The 21535-nt window shown below is 22.5% G+C and overlaps 5 protein-coding genes across 5 annotated transcripts; 4 read left to right on the forward strand and 1 right to left on the reverse strand. All coding sequences in view use genetic code 6, as the record gives it.

Annotated features, from left to right (window-relative positions):
* Window positions 1–989: 989 nt before the first annotated feature.
* TTHERM_00809270 (type A von willebrand factor domain protein) lies at window positions 990–3920 on the forward strand (the record flags this gene model as incomplete). Its single annotated transcript, XM_001012027.2, has 2 exons — window positions 990–1017; window positions 1504–3920. The coding sequence occupies 2 exons, from the start codon at window positions 990–992 to the stop codon at window positions 3918–3920; spliced, it is 2445 nt and encodes an 814-aa protein (XP_001012027.2).
* A 1693-nt stretch (window positions 3921–5613) lies between these two features.
* TTHERM_000809289 (cyclic nucleotide-binding domain protein) lies at window positions 5614–9024 on the forward strand (the record flags this gene model as incomplete). Its single annotated transcript, XM_012796558.1, has 11 exons — window positions 5614–5630; window positions 5887–5976; window positions 6238–6327; window positions 6593–6682; window positions 6940–7029; window positions 7241–7330; window positions 7535–7624; window positions 7877–7966; window positions 8224–8313; window positions 8566–8682; window positions 8904–9024. 11 exons carry the CDS (start codon window positions 5614–5616, stop codon window positions 9022–9024), a joined length of 975 nt encoding a protein of 324 aa, XP_012652012.1.
* A 1136-nt stretch (window positions 9025–10160) lies between these two features.
* On the reverse strand, window positions 10161–12715 carry TTHERM_00809290 (transmembrane protein, putative; the record flags this gene model as incomplete). The annotated part of the gene is made up of 2 exons (XM_001012029.2): window positions 10161–11804; window positions 11894–12715. 2 exons carry the CDS (start codon window positions 12713–12715, stop codon window positions 10161–10163), a joined length of 2466 nt encoding a protein of 821 aa, XP_001012029.2.
* Window positions 12716–13683: 968 nt separating this feature from the next.
* TTHERM_00809300 (type A von willebrand factor domain protein) lies at window positions 13684–16368 on the forward strand (the record flags this gene model as incomplete). The annotated part of the gene is made up of 1 exon (XM_001012030.1): window positions 13684–16368. The coding sequence occupies one exon, from the start codon at window positions 13684–13686 to the stop codon at window positions 16366–16368; it is 2685 nt and encodes an 894-aa protein (XP_001012030.1).
* A 613-nt stretch (window positions 16369–16981) lies between these two features.
* On the forward strand, window positions 16982–20009 carry TTHERM_00809310 (type A von willebrand factor domain protein). The gene is made up of 2 exons (XM_001012031.2): window positions 16982–17493; window positions 17545–20009. Exons 1-2 carry the CDS (start codon window positions 17005–17007, stop codon window positions 19774–19776), a joined length of 2721 nt encoding a protein of 906 aa, XP_001012031.2. The 5' UTR covers window positions 16982–17004; the 3' UTR covers window positions 19777–20009.
* Window positions 20010–21535: the final 1526 nt, after the last annotated feature.

Genomic DNA, 21535 nt, shown 5'->3' on the forward strand with positions numbered 1-21535 from the left:
ATCATTTAATCTTTTTTTAGTATTTTCATTTTTGAAACATCATCTAAATTTTATTTTATCCCTTTTTAAATTTATTTGTATTGAAAGCTGATCTATTATTATGATTATTTAAAATATCAGATTTTATGATATGAATTATTATTAATCCTTATTTTATAATCATACAACTATTTATATATGATATTTATGTTTGTTAAATACACATATTAATACAAGAATAATAAATTAAAACTATGATCTTTAGACTTTTAACTTACAACTGATGGCTCTTAAATATCATCTAAAATACCAGCAAAACTTAAAAGTGTTTAATTATATATGCTAGTTTATCGATAACATATTGAAAACAGCTTTAATAAAAAAATTATAAATAATTCAGACAGTGAATACTATGAAACGAATTATTATTTTCATTTTCCAATTTAGGAAGGCATTTATTTAGTTAGAATCATTTGTAAGCCAAATTCAACGAAAAAACGATGAAAGGAATTATCAAGAAAAATCGGAGGCAATAAATGAATATCAATAAAATAAGCTAACTTTATTTCATACGCTGAAACTTCTACTGATAAAGATCAAGATTAGTTCAAAATATTTTTATGAAACTTTCCTCCTAATTCTTTAACCATTTAGCTAAAGTTGCTATTTCTATGTTTTTTTAAAGATTCTTATGGCGATATTATACTCATTCTATTCAGTTTATTTAGTGCAATTAAATACAAAAAAATAAATTAAAGTCTCAAATTAGAATAAAAAGTTATTTTTCAAATATAGCAAAATGGTATATACTTAATTTATTTATTAGGTAAGCTAAGTAGAAATAAGATGGTTCAAAAGTAATTAAATCTGATTGAATTAAAATATATAATAAAAACTTATACAATAGGGCCAATTAGGGGTCTGGGTTATTTTAAATAAAATCATGAAGTCGAATCCAAAAGAAATTAAAGAAACTAAAAAAAATTCTAATGAATCATTCATTACCCAAAATGAAATAATTGGTAATTGAAAACCAAGGTAATAATATTAAATTTTGATAGTATTTAATTTATTTTATACATATGTCTTATTTTAATATTTAAAATTGATATTAAAATATATAGTTTTCTTTGGATTTGGAGAAAAACCCAACTAGTCATCCTATCTTTATTTTATTTAAGAAAAAAATAGGCATAAAAATATATTATTAAAATTTTAATTTTTTGTCTATTTAAATACTATTTTATCATTTAATCTTTTTTTACCTTTTTATAAGATATGTTTATTTATGACAGGATAGATTTCATTTTTAAATATGAACTAATCCGATTTCATTTCAAATAAAGGATAGAAAAAATTTAATAATTAATGGATTAAAAAGACACACTTTAACTATTATTTTCTTAAAGATTAATTTTTGAAATTTTCTGATAATTTGTTTGATCTATTATTTTGAATATTTTTAATATCAAATAAAAACTTATCAGAATTTATTATATCAATTTCTATTAATTATTTAGGAAGGCATTTGTTTAGAATCATTTGAAGCCAAATTCAACGAAAAAACCATAAAAGGAATCATCAAGGAAAAATCTGAGGCAAAAAACGAATATCAAGAAAATAAATAACAAGGTAATTTTGTTTCATATGCTGAGACTTCTACAGAGAAAGATCAAGAATATTGCAAAATACTTTTAGGAAACTTGCCTCCAAGCCAGAAAGTAGAAATTAATCTTGTTTTTTCTTAATAAATTTCTAGTGTACTGAATAAGTATTTTATCGCCTAAATACCACTTCAATACTGTGAGGATGAAGTCTCTGCTAAACTAGGAAAAAATGTTCTAACTTTAGATTTATTCTGCACTGGTAAAATTACTTATGCTGAATCAAGAGGATATCCTGCTTAAAAAAAGGTGATTGATGATAACACAATTAAATTTGATTTGAGTCAAGCTCTTTAATAAAAAGATTTAGGTTTCTAACTTGTATTTGCTTTCGAAGGCATGTTTGAACCTCAAGTTATTTTTGGATAAAGCAAGATTTACCACGAAGACTCAGTAAAAAGAGCTGTTCTTCCCGTGAGCAACTCTGTGATGGTTTCTTTTATTCCTAATTTTAATGAAGAAGTAACTAAAGAGTTAGATGACGTTATTAGAGCAGCTATACATAAAGGAGATGATGTTTTTAGTGATGAATTCTAGTAAAAAATTAACTCAGAGGTAATTGATCACCTGAATTCTTCAAGAAGTGAGTTTATTTTCTTATTAGATAGGAGTCGATCTATGAGTGGATAGCCTATACAAAAGGCTTGTGAGGCTCTTATTTTATTCTTAAAGAGTCTCCCTATAGATAGCTACTTCAATGTAGTCAGCTTTGGCTCTTCTTATGAAAAGTTATTTTAATCTTCAATCAAATATGATACCAATAGCCTAGAAAAAGCAATCAAAATAATAAAAAATTACACTGCTGATTTAGGAGGAACCGAAATATATAAACCTCTATAAAGCGTTTTTAAGGAAACTAAAATTGATGGATACAACAAATAAATATTTTTGTTGACAGATGGTGAAGTCAAATCCCCCAAAGAAGTTGTAAAGTTGATTAGAAAAAATAATAAACTTAACAGAATCAACTCTATTGGTTTTGGGTCAGGTGCAGATAAGTATTTAATTGAGGAGAGTGCTATTACTGGCAAAGGTATTTCTAAGATTGTAGATCTTAAATGTGATTTGTCTGAAATTATCATCGAAATGCTCTCTGTTTGCTTAACTCCTACCCTCGATAAGTTCCAAATAAATTATGATAACAATATTTTTGAATCTACTTATCCTTCTATGACTAACTTTCCTTGCGTCTTTAAAGATGAAGTACTAAATATTCATTTCTTTTTCAAACCTACTTTAGACTGTTCAAGCTTGAATGAAACATAAAAGTAAATTTCAATAGAATATTTCGATTCTAGTAAAAAATAAAAAATTTAGAAGTAAATAAAGTTAGAAATGTAAGATAGTTTTGTATGTAACCCAGGGCTATAATAATCTGTATTTAAAATTGGAAAACAACTCTTTTTAAATGAAAATATAATGTAAGAAGACTATAACATATCGTTAGTTTAGTAATCAATTGACTATTAGCTTCTCACAGAAAAAACTGCTTCAATCTGTGTAATTAAAACTTTGAATGATGAATAAAAAATTATGTATGGAAATATACCTCATATTAAATAGTATACAAACTATTAGTAAGAAGACATATTAGAAGAAATGAATAACATTATTAATAGTGCAAACTAGATTGATTTGCAAATTAATAACATTATTAATAGTGCAAACTAGATTAGTTTGCAAATTAATTAAGATTTAAATAGTTAAATAACGAAATTATCAATGATAAATATGGGATCATCAATTTCTTTAAAATATAATACATCTTTATAAAATTCTTAAAAATCCACAACATCTTCATCAATATTTACTAAAATTAAGAATTTTTTCACATCTTCAAAAAAATATGAAAGCAATCAGAATTATGAATTTTTATAAATGTCTTAAAGTAGTAATTATTAATTTGATGATCATTTTAAAAATACATTACCTGAAAGAGAGTACTAGAAAGAAGAAAGCTATCCTTCTATCCCTCAGATAGAAAATTTGCTTAATTTGGTAAATTCTGAAGGTGCATGGAAGTTTGATGAAAATTTAATAAAACAATATTGCCAATAAAATTTGGACACAATAAAGAAATATTCCTCTAAATTTAAATCTCAAGATGGATTTATGACTTTGCTTATTTTAATTCTACTTGAAATCTATTATGCTTAGCATAAATAAAAGTGGATACTCATTTCTAAAAAATCAAATAACTTTCTAAAATCTTAGATAAATTAATCTGAAGATTTAATTTAAACTAAAGAAAGTATCAGATAATTAATATCTTAATGATTTGATTGATACCCTTTATTTTAAAAAGATAAATTATTATATTATTAATAAATTTTAATAAAAATATTTTTTTTATTAACCTTGAAAATTTTTTATTTATTTACCAACATAATTAATTAATTTTAATGTTTATCTAACTTTAAAAAAAATTAAAAATGTAATTAATATTATAAATCAAAAAACTATTATAAAAAATAAATCAGGTAATTTAAAATTATTAATTTTATTTTAAAAAAAATAAAAAAAAACTTAAATTACTAAATTTAATGATTTTTTATTTATTAAATTAATCTAATTTATAGCTTATCCATGAATTAAATTCTTGCATCTCAGCGTTCGCAAGAATTTAATTCATGGAAGTGCTATATTATTAAATTATAATTCTATGATAAAATATAAAAATCAGATTTTTTAATAAATAAAAATCTATTTCATAGTAAATGGCATGCAAACCATGAAATGTTTGTATGGTATCTTGTTATAATTAGAGATTATAAATATTCCTAAATTTACAGAGCTAAAACAGAAAAATCTACTGATAAACATTATTTTTATAATTAATTTTTAAGAACATTAATTAACTAGTAGAATTTTTTCAAATATGACTAAATTAGTAATAGGCTATCTCTAATTCCTAATATATTTATTTATTTATTTATTTATTTATTTATTTATTTATTTATTTTTAAGAATATGTTTTAAATTCAAATATTAAGTTTAAATAATGAAAGCTAAATTAATTTATCTGTGATATCTATCTCTTCATAAAACCAAATATATAAAAATTAATATTTGATAATTAATTAATTAATTATTATATTTATTTGTTCTTTTTATCTATCTATCTATTTATTATTAATTAATTAAATTTCATAAATTGCTATTCAATATTTTTGAAAAAATAAATAAATGATATAATAGAAAAAAAGTTACTACAAATTAGAAGAAGTAATTATTAATTTTTAAATTAATATCCTTTAAATTTATATAAATTAATAAAAAAAGTTTTTAAGCTCTTCGCTTTTATCTCATTAGAATCTTTATATTGATCTCCAGTATATTTTATTTATAAATATTATTTTTATTATTATTAATACTTTTTATTTATTTAACTTTCGATTTATTTAAATAAATAATTTTTATAAAAGAAATTATCATCATTCTTAATTTATTTATTGATTTTTATTAAAACAAACTAAAATTTTTTAGCTATCTATTTTAACTTAATTTTTATTTTAATTTTTAAATAATTTATTAATCATTTTTTATCATTTTATATTTTTTCTTCATTTTTTGCTATTGATAATTAAACTTAATAAAAACATTATATTTATTTTGGATTGTAGTATTTTTAATTATAAAAGTTAATTTAAAACATTAAAGCTCTTTTAGTTTATTTGATTTGATTTGATTTGTTTTCCTTTTTCTTTTTATTATGATTACTTATTTTTTATTCTTTGTTAATTTTATTAATTATTCATTATCTTATTTTTTTCATATTTTTTCTTCATTTTTTCCTCCTAATTAACTAGAGTGAAATAAATGCCTATTTAATTTATAAACATTTTTTCCTTCTAATTAACTATTTAATGATATATTTTTTCTTCAAATTTTAAAAAGTGACAATTAAATTGGTGATGAAGGTGCATCAGGCCTAGGTTCTGCTTTAAAAAATTGCATTAATCTTTCAAAAATGAAACTTTACCTTGCGTAAAAACAGTTTATTTGTTTTAGATTGTGATATTTTTAATTATAAAAACTAATTTAAAGCAATAAAGCTCTTTTTTCTTTTTCTTTTTTTTGTACTTGCTTTTTTTTGTTCTTTTTTTGTTAACTTATCTCATCATTTTATTTTCAACTTGTGCTTTTATTTTTAATTAATTAATTTTATTATTTGATATTTTTTCTCATTTTTTCCTTCTAATTTACTATTTAATGATATATTTTTTCTTCAATATTTAAAAAGTGACCATTAAATTGGTGATGAAGGTGCATCAGGCTTAGGTTCTGGTTTAGCAAATTGCATTAATCTCTAAAATTTGACACTTTACCTTCGGTAAAAATAGTTTATTTGTTTTGGATTGTGATATTTTTAATTATAAAAACTAATTAAAAAAAAGAAAGCTCTTTTTTCTTTTTTTTTTTATTGTGCTTGATTTGCTTTTTTTTTTATTTCTTTGTTAATATAGATCATAATTTTATTTTCAACTTTTGCTTTTATTATTAATTAATTAATCTTATTATTTCATATTTTTTCTTCATTTTATCCTTCTAATTAACTATTTAATGACATATTTTTTCTTCAATATTTAAAAAGTCGCAATTAAATTGGTGCAATGGGTGCATCAGGCTTAGGTTCTGCATTAGCAAATTGTATTAATCTCTCAAATTTGACACTTGACCTTTTGTAAAAACAGTTTATTTGTTTTGGATTGTGATATTTTGAATTATAAAAACTAATTAAAAACAATAAAGCTCATTTTTCTTTTTCTTTTTCTTTTTATTGTGCTTGCTTTTTTTTAGTTCTTTCTTTGTTAATTTAGCTCATAATTTTATTTTCAACTTTTGCTTTTATTATTAATTAATTAATCTTTGTATTTCATTTTTTATTTCATTTTTTCCATCTAATTAACTATTTAATGATATATATTTTTTCTTCAATATTTAAAAAGTGAAAATTAAATTGGTAATGAAGGTGCATCAGACTTAGGTTCTGGTTTAGCAAATTGCATTAATCTCTCAAATTTGACACTTGTCTTTTAGTAAAAACAGTTTATTTGTTTTAGATTGTGATATTTTGAATTATAAAAACTAATTAAAAAAAATAAAGCCCTTTTTTCTTTTTCTTTTTATTGTGCTTGCTTTGCTTTTTTTTTGTTCTTTCTTTATTAATTTAGCTCATCATTTTATTTTCAACTTTTTCTTTTATTATTAATTAATTTTATTATTTCATATTTGATCTTCATTTTTTCCTTCTAATTTACTATTTAATGATATTTTTTCTTCAATATTTAAAAAGTAAGAATTAAATTGGCGACGAAGGTGCATCAGGCTTAGGTTCTGGTTTAGCAAATTGCATTAATCTCTCAAATTTGACACTTGATCTTCGGTAAAAACAGTTTATTTGTTTTGGATTGTGATATTTTTAATTATAATTGCTTTTTTTTCTTCTTTCTTTCTTTGTTAATTTAGCTCGTAAATTTATTTTCAACTTTTGCTCTTATTATTAATTAATTAATCTTATTATTCCATATTTTTTCTTCATTTTTTCCTTCTAATTAACTATTTAATGATTTATTTTTTCTTCAATATTTAAAAAGTTCTAATTAAATTGATGTCGAAGGTGCATCAGGCTTAGGTTCTGGTTTAGCAAATTGCATTAATCTCTCAAATTTGACACTTGACCTTTCGTAAAAACAGTTTATTTGTTTTGGATTGTGATATTTTGAATTATAATTGCTTTTTTTTCTTCTTTCTTTGTAAATTTAGCTCATAATTTTATTTTCAACTTTTGCTTTATTATTAATTAATTAATCTTATTATTCAATATTTTTTCTTCATTTTTTCCTTCTAATAACTATTTAATGACATATTTTACTTCAATATTTAAAAAGTTTCAATTTAATTCATAACGAAGGTGCATCAGGCTTAGGTTCTGCATTAGCAAATTGCATTAATCTCTCAAATTTGACACTTGACCTTTAGTAAAAACAGTTTATTTGTTTTGGATTGTGATATTTTTAATTATAAAAACTAATTAAAAACAATAAAGCTCTTTTTTCTTTTTCTTTTTATTGTGCTTGCTTTTTTTTTTGTTCTTTCTTTCTTTGTTAACTTAGCTCATCATTTTATTTTCAACTTTATCTTTTATTATAATTAATTAATCTTATTATTCCATATTTTTTCTTCATTTTTTCCTTCTAATAAACTTTATTTTTTCTTCAATATTTAAAAAGGTGGAATGGAATTCATGACGAAGGTGCATCAGGCTTAGGTTCTGCATTAGCAAATTGCATTAATCTCTCAAATCTGACACTTTAACTTTAGTAAAAAAAGTTTATTTGTTTTGGATTGTGATATTTTAAATTATAAAAACTAATTAAAAACAATAAAGCTCTTTTTTTCTTTTTCTTTTTATTGTGCTTGCTTTTTTTTTGTTCTTTCTTTCTTTTTTAACTTAGCTCATAATTTTATTTTCAACTTTATCTTTTATTATTAATTAATTAATCTTATTTATTATTCCATATTTTTTCTTCATTTTTTCCTTCTTATAAACTTTATTTTTTCTTCAATATTTAAAAAGGGATAATTATATTGGTGATGAAGGTGCATTAGACTTAGGTTCTGGTTTAGCAAATTGCATTAATCTTTCAAATTTGACAATTAACCTTGAGTAAAAACAGTTTATTTGTTTTGGATTGTGATATTTTTAATTATAAAAACTAATTAAAAACAATAAAGCTCTTTTTTCTTTTTCTTTTTATTGTGCTTGCTTTTTTTTTGTTCTTTCTTTCTTTTTTAACTTAGCTCATCCTTTTATTTTCAACTTTATCTTTTATTATTAATTAATTAAACTTATTATTCCATATTTTTTCTTCATTTTTTCCTTCTAATAAACTTTATTTTTTCTTCAATATTTAAAAAGTGGCAGTCAAATTGGTACTATGGGTGCATCAGGCTTAGGTTCTTGTTTAGCAAATTGCATTAATCTCTCAAATTTGACTCTTCACCTTTACTAATATCAATTTAATTATTATGGAAGGTGATATTTTGTATTATAAAAACTAATTTATAGCAATAAAGCTCTTTTTTCTTTTACTTTTTATTGTGCTTGCTTTTTTTTTATTCTTTTTTTGTTAATTTAGATAATAAATTTATTTTCAAAGTTTGCTTTTATTATTAATTAATGTTATTTATTATTTCATATTTTTTCTTCATTTTTTGCTTCTAATAAACTTAATTTTTTCTTCAATATTTAAAAAGTAAGCCTGAAATTGGTGATGAAGGCGCATAAGGCTTAGTTTCTGGTTTATCAAATTGCATGAATCTCTCAAATTTGACACTTTATCTAGAGTAAAAATAGTTTATTTATTTTGGATTGTGATTTTTTAAAATATAAAAATGAATATAAAACAAAAAAGTCCTTTGAATTTATTTGATAGCTTTTATTTGATTTATTTTTTTATCTTTTTTATTCCACTAATAATATTTTTTGATAAATTTAAAGAATAATTTTTAATTTAAAAGTTTATTCTATTTTGATATTTATTTAAAATTTACACAAATTTATAATAAAATTTTTAGCTCTATGAGTAAATCATAAGGATTCAAACTAATAAGCAAGTGTCTAAAATCAAAAAGATTAGTTGTCTTTAAAATATAATTCGATTGATAAACAACTAGTGAAAAAAGGATGAATAAATATTAAATGTTTGAATAATATTATATATTTTATTATAAAATATTTTGAAAAAGTGTTTTTAACCTAAAATAAAAATAGTTTGATAGATAGATAGATAGATTTATAGATATTATTATTGATTTTATATTTATAAATATCGTTAATATTTTTGTAAGTAAATAAATTATTTATAAAAAATAAAAAAATTAAATTGACTTAAATAAATTAAATCCTCTTAAGCAAACAAACCCTCTGTTTCTGCAAAAACGATCAAATAATTTGAAACTTTTAGTGTTATATTATATCTTATTAAATTATATAAATACCAAGCTTTTATATATGCCAGTTATATATATTTTAATCTGAAATATTATCCATCAATCAGTGATATTTCTATCATTTTTTTATTTATCATGATTAATTAATTAGATATCATGATTTAAATAAAACCTCAGGGAGAAATCAAATTTTACTTTTTATTTTATAGCAAAATGCCATATAAGTTTGGTTTTTTGCTGATTAAGAAATGATAATTTTTATAAATTGATTTAAATTACTATTAAAAATAAAAAGATTTTCAAAAATCAATAAATTTAAAATAAAGAGAAAAAATAAATTTTCAATATTTTTGATTTATTTTAAGAGTTAATGTTTAAATTTATTTCAAATTTACTACTTCTAACTTTATAAAACCCATTACAAACTAAAATACAATTAATTTTATTTAATTTGGTGGAACAAATTTGATTTTTTAAAAATTATCTAATTAAATTAATTTAAAAATATAAATAATGTATGTAATAAATAAATAGTTCAATCACAAATAAAGAATCATCAAATCATAATTAAGATAGTTAATTCATATTACTTACAAAAGCATTCAATTTCTTTTTTTTATTATTTTGACATATTTCTTCAAATTCATCATCTTAAATCTAACTCTCAGAACTTTAATTGATAAATTATTGATTTTAATTGTCTGGTTATTTGGATTGCTGATATTTTATGTCATTAAATTATTATTATTCAAATTAATTAAGCTTAAATGCTGTTGGATTACTTTTAGATGATATTTAAGGGTTTAAAAAGAGTCTAAAAGAGTTTTTATCTTTTCCAAGTTTACTTTAGTTATTCTAGAAATTTTAATTTGATAAGTTTATTATAGATTATCTCATTGAAGGAGTTAAATTTTAAAAAGATGTTATCCTATTATCTTCATTTTATGATATTGAATTTTTTAATACAACAGACTTTTCGTTTAACTATTTGAACATTTTTTTAAGAACAGGATCAAGTTAATTGATTAGTTTTTGATCTAAAGTGGATTAATCACTTTTATAAGCTATATTCTGGTAGGCTTAAAAACTTTCACATGCTTTTTATAATTCTGATCTATTATCTTGATATAGCAAGTCAATTTCTATTTCTTCTTTTTTATCATTTTATTTCATAGAAATGTCAGTTTAGATGGTAGGTTTAGGTAAGTAATCAAACAATTTTAGCTGATCTTGATCAAAAATTAGTCTTTTTAACTTTTCTAATTCATTTAATTTATGAATAATGTTGAATATATCAATGTTATAATAAAGCTTTTCTCTACTATAATTTATTATATTTTTTTACTCCTTGTGCAGTTTACTAAAATAACAAAAGATAGCCGATTTGAAATACTGCCAAATACTAAGTTACATAGAGCTCATTTAATTATCAAAGTTCTTTTTGAACTAATCCTCTACTTATTTCTTGCTTTTCTCTTATTCCTTCTCAGAAAACCCCTTGTTTTATAAGTTATTAATTTATTGTTCTTGATTATCAGGTATTCCAACTGATTTTTTAAATTATGTACTCTAATCTTAAATATAGCTCATTAATAGCTAAGAAATTTTTAATTAATTGCCTTTTTTATTTTCGTTTTATTCCAAAACAGCATCTTATTCATTTAAATTACAATAAAATTTATCAGATTTTTAATCTTAACAAATAAGGCTATTTTTTGGGGGGTTTTAAGGTAGAATTTGTTTTTAACCCTTTTCATTTATTTAGCTTTTTTAAATAATGCTTTATATATTATTTTTAGAAGGTTATTAAGTCTTTCTCAAATTTTCATCACTACTGCTAAAAATAACTTTGGAACTATTTTTTTTTTCTTAACTTTAGTTTGATTTTTTAAGCTTTTTTTCATTTCCTTGTTTTTGTTATTAATGTATTATACTTTTATTTGCTTCATTTTCCTCATTTTATTATTTACTTTTTAAACTCCCTTCAAATTTAAATGCTTTGTTAATGAGGTCAATATCTAACTTTGTCTGCGATATTTTTTTGCAAATTATATATCCAATAGCAAGAAAACTCTAAGTAAATCCTCCAATTTCAGACAAAATAGAACTAAATTTTCTATAGGATCTTTTATAGACACCCTCTTTTTGCTTTTCAAATCTGAAATAAATGGAAAGAAAATAATCCTAAAACGATGATGGATAATCCTTTTAAAGAAAAAATATTTTTAAATTATTATTATTGTTTTTTAAATAAAAATTATGTGCAAAAAGAAAAAATTTGATATGCTATTTACTTAACTTTCATAAAAACTATAAGCAGGTAATCTTTAAGTTGTTACATCAGTAAAAAGCAATCCGAAATCGCTATAAACATAATTATTACGGATGTAAACAGTCACATCTTTTGGAAGTTAAGTACTAGTAGACCAAAACATATCTCTGGAGTAAATTTTGAATGGATTATCACTAATAGTTGGATCTACGTAGGAGTCAGATAGCTAAAGACCAAAGTTAGACCTTTAAAGAAATTTGTCCAAAATTTCTTAAGATTAACAATTTTTAGTGCACTTCTTAACCATAATCTGAATTTCTGAATAAACTAAAGAAGTAAAGTCCCCTTAAATTGGTAACTCAAAATCAGGAGGAAGACAATACATATTAGTATAGTTAAGATTAAGGTAGTATTTTTAATTTTCAAGATTTTAGAAATTTTCTATTGTGCAGGGTTAAACATTTATGCTTGTTTGATTCCAAGTATAAATATACTATTAATTAGCGTCATCGAAAGCTAAATGTTTTTAATTCCAAAAAGCAGTGACTGTATAAATGCTTTCATCAATAAAGTGATTAAAATCAATAGGATCTTCCATTGCAAATGCCATGGGAAAACTTTTACTTGACGCCTGAAATATAGCAGGATCATCAACTTATCTTTCGTTGTAGATAACTTCTGGATTATTTCTTTGAATTACATCTTCAATTAATCCAAATAGCCTGTAAAAGATAAGTAAATATATTATGAGAGTAAAGTATGATCCTAATCTTGTGTTATATGTTTGTTTTTTGTTAAATCTTAGGAAAATTTAACTACCAAAGATATCTAATTAGTCTAGCATTTTATAATTATTTCTTAAAAGCTTTCTAACTTATTTAATGCGTTAATTTTATTAATTTTTTATTACAATTTAATTAAAGAATTGTTTATATTCTACTTTTCAAAATAGCCTAAAAAATAAAAATTAATAATTTGCTTAGTTAATATTTGAATAGTTAATTATATTCATTTTGTTATTTTCAACATCATCAAAAGGAAGGATTTTTTTACCAATCTCTTTATTTCGTAGTAGATTTATCTTATTACAATTTTTAGTTTTATTTATTTGAAAAGAAATCCATTTAATTTATTCTTTATTTGATCAAATAAGTAAATAAAAAATAACTTTAGTTATTTATTTATAATCCTTTTTAAATTAATTTTTATTCTAAATTTAATTTAAATAAAAATAATCTAATTTTTTTAAGTATTAATTTTGTTTATTTAGCCAAGCTGAAATGTTATGTTAAATCCTCAAAATAATATTTTGGATTTTTACTTAAGAAAATCTTTAATAAAATTTAAAACAAGGTTTAAAAAAATACATTAAAGCGATTACTTCAAAAAATAAATATTAAAAAATTAAACACTATAGAGTCAAAATAATTTTAACATATCAAAACTAATTTTACTAATTGATTAATAACTGTCTAATTATTGATGACATGATGAATGGAATTTTTAAATATGAAATAATTAGATTTCATTACAGATAAAAGATAGAAAAAATTTTATAATTAGTGGATTTAAAAGATACAATTTAACTATTATTTTCTTAATGATAAATTTTTGAAATTTTTTGATAATTTTTTTGATCTATTATTATGATGATTTTTATTATCAAATAAACACGTATCAGAATTTATTATATCAATTACTATTAATTCCTATTTTAGAAATATTTAACTATTTTTGAAATACACTTATGCTTTCAATAATATTTTGATAAATAATTAATTAATAAGAAAACTAAAGCATTATTATTAATAGATGAATCATAAATTAAAACTAAGACCTTTTGACTTTTAACTTGCTACTCATGACTCTTAGAAATCATCTAAACTACCAGCGACACTTAAAAGCGTTTAATATAAATGCTAAATTATCAATAACATTATGAAAACAGCTTTAACTTAAACATTTGTTAGCGGTTCAGACAATGAATACTCTGAAACCATTTATTATTTTCCAATTTAAGAAGGCATTTGTTTAGAATCATTTGAAGCTAAATTTAACGAAAAAACCATAAAAGGAATCATCAAGGAAAAATCTTAGGCTAAAAGCGAATATCAAGAAAATAAATAACAAGGTAACTTTGTTTCATATGCTGAGACTTCTACTGAGAAAGATCAAGACTATTGCAAAATACTTTTAGGAAACTTGCCTCCTAGCCAAAAATTAGAAATTAATCTTGTTTTTTCTTAATAAATTTCTAGTTTACTGAATAAGTATTTTATCGCTTAAATACCACTTCAATACTGTGAGGATGAAGTCTCTGCTAAACTTGGAATAAATGTTCTAACTTTAGATTTATTCTGCACTGGAAAAATTACTTACGCTGAATCAAGAGGTTATCCAGCTTAAAAAAAGGTGATTGATGATAACACAGTCAAATTTAATTTGAGTCAAGCTCTTTTATAAAAAGATTTAGGTTTCTAGCTTGTATTTGCTTTCGAAGGCATGTTTGAACCTCAAGTTATTTTTGGATCAAGCATGATTTACAACGAAGACTCAGTAAAAAGAGCTGTTCTTCCTGTGAGCAACTCTGTGATGGTTTCTTTTATTCCTAATTTTAATGAAGAAGTAACTAAGGAGTTAAATGACGCAATTAGAGCAGCTATACATAAAGGAGATGATGTCTTTAGTGACGAATTCTAGTAAAAAATGAACTCAGAGGTAATTGATCACCTGAATTCTTCAAGAAGTGAGTTTATTTTCTTATTAGATAGGAGTGGATCTATGATTGGATAGCCTATACAAAAGGCTTGTGAGGCTCTTATTTTATTCTTAAAGAGTCTTCCTATAGATAGTTACTTCAATGTAGTCAGCTTTGGCTCTTCTTATGAAAAGTTATTTTAATCTTCAATCAAATATGATACCAATAGCCTAGAAAAAGCAATCAAAATAATAAAAGAGTATACTGCTGATTTAGGAGGAACCGAAATATATAAACCTCTATAAAGTGTTTTTAAGGAAACTAAGATTGATGGATACAATAAATAAATATTTTTGTTGACAGATGGTGAAGTCGAATCCCCCAAAAAAGTTGTATAGTTGATCAGAAAAAATAATAAATTTAACAGAATCAACTCTATTGGTTTTGGTTCAGGTGCAGATAAGTATTTAATTGAGGAGAGTGCAATAGCTGGCAAAGGCATTTCTAAGATAGTAGATCTTCAATGTGATTTGTCCAAAATAATCATTGAAATGCTCTCTGTTTGCATAACTCCTACCCTCGATTAGTTCCAAATAAATTATGATAAAAATATTTTTGAATCTACTTATCCTTCTATGACTAACTTTCCTTGTGTCTTTAAAGATGAAGTACTAAATATTCATTTCTTTTTCAAGCCTACTTTAGACTGTTCGAGCTTGACTGAAGCACAAAAGTAAATTTCAATAGAATATTTCGACTCTCGTAAAAAATAAAAAATTTAGAAGTAAATAAAGTTAGAAATGTAAGATATCTTTACTTGCAACCCAGAGCTATAATAATCTGTATTTAAAATTGGAAAACAAATATTTTTAAATGAAAATATAATGTAAGAAGACTGGAACACATCATTAGTTTAGTAATCAATTGACAATTAGCTTCTCACAGAAAAAACAGCTTTGATTTGTGTAATTGAAACTTTGAATGATGAATAAAAGATTTAGTATGAAAATATATCCCATAGTAAATAGTATAAAAACTATTAATAAGATGGGGAATTGGAAAATATATCTAATTAGATTAATAGTTTGATAAAAACTAGTTTGATAATTAGTTAATAGTTAAATAATTAAAATGCGACATTATAAACAATTAAAAAGGGATCATCAAGTTCTTTAAAATCCAGAACATTATCATCAATATTTACTAAAATTAAGAATTTTTTCACATCTTCAAAAAAATCTAGTGAATGCCCTGCTTCTACTAATTAATTTTGTAATGATAAAAAGGATTTTATTGAAGATTAGCAACAATTTTTGAACCTAGAGAGTAATTTTTAATTTGAAGGTCTAAAAGAGAGTCTATAAAAAGACTATAATCATATTAATGAATATGAATTAGAGTAAGATAAATGCGATGAAAATGATTTTGATGAGGGTTTTAAAAATAAATTACCTCAAAGAGAAAATTAGTAAGAAGGTAGCCTTCCTTCTATTCCTAAGATAGAAAATTTGCTTAATTTGGTAAATTCTGAAGGTGTATGGAAGTTTGATGAAAGTTTAATTAAATAATATTGTCAAAAAAATATGGAAACAATAAAGAAATATTCCTCTAAATTTTAATCTCAAGATGCATTTATGACTTTGCTTATCGTAATTCTACTTGAAACCTATTATACTTAGCAAAAATCTAAGTGGATGCTCATATTTAAAAAATCAAATAACTTTTTAAAATCATAGATAAATTAATCTGAAGATTTAATTTAAATTAAAGAGAGTATCAGATAATTAATATCTAAATGATTTGAAATAATTTTTTTTGAAAAAGACAAATTATTTTTTCTTAATTCATTTTAACTAAAATATTTTTATTTACCTTGAAAAGAATTTATTTTCTTTCTTAATTAATTCATGTTTATGACCAATTTTTTGTTCAAACTTTAAAAAAAAAATATAATTTTTCTAATTTTTAATAAGCTTTTGCTGAAGAATTATGTTAAATCCTCAAAATAATATAAAGAAAATCGTTAGCAAAACTTAAAACAAAGTTTAAAAAAATATATTAAAAGGAAGGACTTCAAAAAATAAATACAAAAAAATGAAATCATAATGGAGTGAAAATATTTTTTAAATAGCATATCAATACTAGTTTTACTACTAATTTATTAATGATGATCTATTTATTTATCATAAGGTGGATGGAAATTTTAAATATGAACTAGTTAGATTTTATTTCAGATAAACGATAGAATTTAACAATTACGTGGATTTAAAATATACAATTTAACTATTATTTTGTTATAGATTCATTTTTCAAAATTGTTGGTGATGCAATTTGATCTACTATTATTTTTTTTATTATCATGTAGACACTGATATCAGATTTTATTATATTAATTTTTATTAATCCTTGCTTTAGAAGTTTACAATTATTTTTGTATGGTATTTATGTTTGCAGTAAAAAACCCATCAATAAATAATTAATTAATTAAAAAAATAGTAAAGCATAATTATTAATAGATGAATAATAAATTAAAGATAAGATCTTTTGACTTTTAACTTGCTACTGATGACTCTTAACAATCATCCAAAGTACCAGCGACACTTAAAAGTGTTTAATATAAATGCTAAATTATCAACAACATTATGAAAACAGCTTTAACTTAAACATTTATTAGCAATTCAGACAAGGAATACTCAGAAACAAATTATTACTTTCCAATTTAGGAAGGCATTTGTTTAGAATCATTTGAAGCTAAATTCAACGAAAAAACCATAAAAGGAATCATCAAGGAAAAATCTTAGGCAAAAAACGAATATCAAGAAAACAAATAACAAGGTAACTTTGTTTCATATGCTGAGACTTCTACAGAGAAAGATCAAGACTATTGCAAAATACTTTTAGGAAACTTGCCTCCTAATCAGAAAGTAGAAATTAATCTAGTTTTTTCCTAATAAATTTCTTGTATATTAAATAAGTATTTTATTGCTTAAATACCACTTCAATACTGTGAGGATGAAGTCTCTGCTAAACTTGGAATAAATGTTCTAACTTTAGATTTATTCTGCACTGGAAAAATTACTTACGCTGAATCAAGAGGTTATCCAGCTTAAAAAAAGGTGATTGATGATAACACAGTCAAATTTGATTTGAGTCAAGCTCTTTTATAAAAAGATTTAGGTTTCTAGCTTGTATTTGCTTTCGAAGGCATGTTTGAACCTCAAGTTATTTTTGGATCAAGCATGATTTACCATGAAGACTCAGTAAAAAGAGCTGTTCTTCCTGTGAGCAACTCTGTGATGGTTTCTTTTATTCCTAATTTTAATGAAGAAGTAACTAAGGAGTTAGATGACGCAATTAGAGCAGCTATACATAAAGGAGATGATGTCTTTAGTGACGAATTCTAGTAAAAAATGAACTCAGAGGTAATTGATCACCTGAATTCTTCAAGAAGTGAGTTTATTTTCTTATTAGATAGGAGTGGATCTATGAGTGGATAGCCTATACAAAAAGCTTGTGAGGCTCTTATCTTATTCTTAAAGAGTCTTCCTATAGATAGTTACTTCAATGTAGTCAGCTTTGGCTCTTCTCATGAAAAGTTATTTTAAACTTCAATCAAATATGATACCAATAGCCTAGAAAAAGCAATCAAAATAATAAAAAATTACACTGCTGATTTAGGAGGAACCGAAATATATAAACCTCTATAAAGCGTTTTTAAGGAAACTAAAATTGATGGGTACAACAAATAAATATTTTTGTTGACAGATGGTGAAGTGGAATCCCCCAAAGAAGTTGTAAAGTTGATAAAAAAAAATAATAAATATAACAGAATTAACTCTATTGGTTTTGGATCAGGTGCAGATAAGTATTTAATTGAGGAGAGTGCAATTGCTGGCAAAGGCATTTCTAAGATTGTAGATCTTCAATGTGATTTATCTGAAATTATCATCGAAATGCTCTCTCTTTGCATAACTCCTACCCTCGATTAGTTCCAAATAAATTATGATAACAATATTTTTGAATCTACTTATCCTTCTATGACTAACTTTCCTTGTGTCTTTAAAGATGAAGTACTAAATATTCATTTTTTTTTCAAACCTACATTAGACTGTTCAAGCTTGACTGAATCACAAAAGTAAATTTCAATAGAATATTTCGACTCTCGTAAAAAATAAAAAATTTAGAAGTAAATAAAGTTAGAAATGTAAGATAGCTTTACTTGCAACCCAGAGCTATAATAATCTGTATTTAAAATTGGAAAACAACTATTTTTAAATGAAAATATAATATAAGAAGATTGTAGCTCATCGTTAATTTAGTAATCAATTGACTATTAGCTTCTCACAGAAAAAACTGCTTTGATTTGTGTAATTGAAACTTTGAATGATGAGTAAAAAACTATGTATGAAAATATATCCCATAGTAAATAGTATACAAACTATTAATAAGATTCTGATTTGGAAAACATATCTAAATAGGTTCATTGTTTGAAAACCGCTAATTTGTCAATTACTTAACTTTTAATGGATTAATCTGCAACATTATAAACGATTAAAAAGGGATCATCAAATTCTTTAAAATCCAACACATCTTCATCAATATTTACTAAAATTAAGAATTTTTTCACATCTTCAAAAAAATCTAGTAAATGCCCTGCTTCTACTAATTAATTTTGTAATGATTAAATGGATTTTATTGAATATTAACAAAATTGTTTCAACCAAGAGAGTGATTGTTAATTTGAAGAGCTTAAGGAGAGTCCAAAAAAATAATTTTATAGATTTAGAGCACATTAATAATAGTTAGAAAAATAGGATGAAAATGATTATGATGAAGATTTTAAAAATAAAAAAAGTGAAAGAGAATACTAGCTAAAAGAAAAAGAAAGCTATCCTTCTATTCCTAAGATAGAAAATTTGCTTAATTTGGTAAATTCTGAAGGTGTATGGAAGTATGATGAAGGTTTAATTAAATAATATTGCAAAAAAAATATGGACACAATAAAGAAATATTCCTCTAAATTTAAATCTCAAGATGGATTTATGACTTTGCTTATTGTAATTCTACTTGAAACCTATTATGCTTAGCAAAAATCTAAGTGGATGCTCATTTCTAAAAAATCAATTAACTTCCTAAAATCTTAAATAAATTAATCTGAAGATTTAATTTAAATCAAAGAGAGTATCAGATAATTAATATCTTAGTGATTTGATTAATATCTTATGCTTTAAAAAGACAAATTATTATTTTTAATTATTAATTAATTTTAACTTAAATCTTTTTATTTATTTACTTACTTACTTAATTCATATTTTTATGGTCAATCATGATTATTTGTCTTAACTTTTAATTTATATATCCCGTAAAAGATCCGAAAGATATTTTTATTTAACGACTTGTTTGGTAATATAACCAATAAATATATATCTTTGAAAGAAAACACTTCAAAAATCAAAATTACTTTTTATAAAATGGTCTTTATGGTATATTTTTTTTAATAAATACTTAATTAATCAGAATATTCAGTTTTTCAATTCAGATACTTGTAAAGAATTTATCAGTTATATAAATTAGTAAAATAAATATACTAAAAATGTAAATATTACAAACAAGTAAAAAAAATTTTGAAAATAAATTCAACTATGAAGTTAAAAATAGAATAAAAATGATATTTTGAGATTATTAAGAAAAGTAAACTTTTTTTTTTAAGTAGTAGTTTCTATTCCTTCAGTAGTATACTATTCACTTTCTTACTTAGATGAATAGTTACTATGGATAAAGCTTTAGTATTTAATAGTTCAGAGTTACTATCCTGTTAATCAAAAATTTTCTTTTTTTTTAATAGGTTTGTTTGTTAGAAAATAAATTTTAATTTATCTTCTCTTTAATTAATCTGTGTTTCAATCTTTATTTAAAATAATTAGTAACTTAACTAAAACTAACTTGATGTACTCAAAATTATATTTAAAATTTATGATGTTTATTTAAGTGAGAGCAATAAATAGATTAATTTATATTTTAGCTTGCTTTTCATCTAACAATTTTTTTATATTAGATTTTACCAATTAATTTCCATTTTAAAAAAGTTTAAAATTATGTGCTTATTTTATTTTTTGTATTTTTAAGGAAATATTTTATATAAAAATGTCTTTATTACTAATAGTTATTGTTCAATTTAAAAATCAGAATAAGTGAGCTACAACAAAGGTAGAATAGATAGTTCAACAGAGCTGAAAGCAGTTAAGTATAATACTACTCACTATGATTATCATAAGATATGGATTTTAAATAAATTTTTAAAATTAAAAATACAAAAGAGATAACATATAAATTCTTACAAACACCAAATTGTAAAGCTTATTTTTAAATCTAAGTAATACTATCCGTATTTATATTTTACTTTACATTTAATTTATTTTTGATATTAATTATTTACTCTGTTCAAAAATTAAAAAGGTAAAACTCCCCAAAAAGTTAATATTGAAATTGAATAAGGGTATATAAATTTATTTGGATCAAAGTCACTAAATTTTACTGTAAGATCAACCTGTTTTAGTAATTAGAGTAACAAAAACTATTATTCATAAAATAACAGGAGCTAAAAATTATACTATTGAGTAAAAAGCTATTTATCCATTGATTAAGAATATTATCATCTATAATCATCTGTAGCGGAGTATTTTTAATAAAATTTCTAATCTCTGAAGTTTTTTCATATGGAATATCTGCCTAAACTAAGAGTTAAATAAATAAATATTTAAATATTGATTCTGTTCTAAATTACATAGGTAGAACTCCCCAAAAAGTTAGTATTGAAATTGAATAAGAGTATATAAATTTATTTGGATCAAAGTCACTGCATTTTACTGTAAGATCAACTGCATTATAAAATTAATTTCCCAGTTGCAAACAAGTAAATGTTTTGATGAAATATGATATTTATCCATCCTATTTAAAAAAATTAAA

This window comes from Tetrahymena thermophila, assembly GCF_000189635.1.
Source record: "Tetrahymena thermophila SB210 genomic scaffold scf_8254718, whole genome shotgun sequence".
NCBI lineage: Eukaryota > Ciliophora > Oligohymenophorea > Hymenostomatida > Tetrahymenidae > Tetrahymena > Tetrahymena thermophila.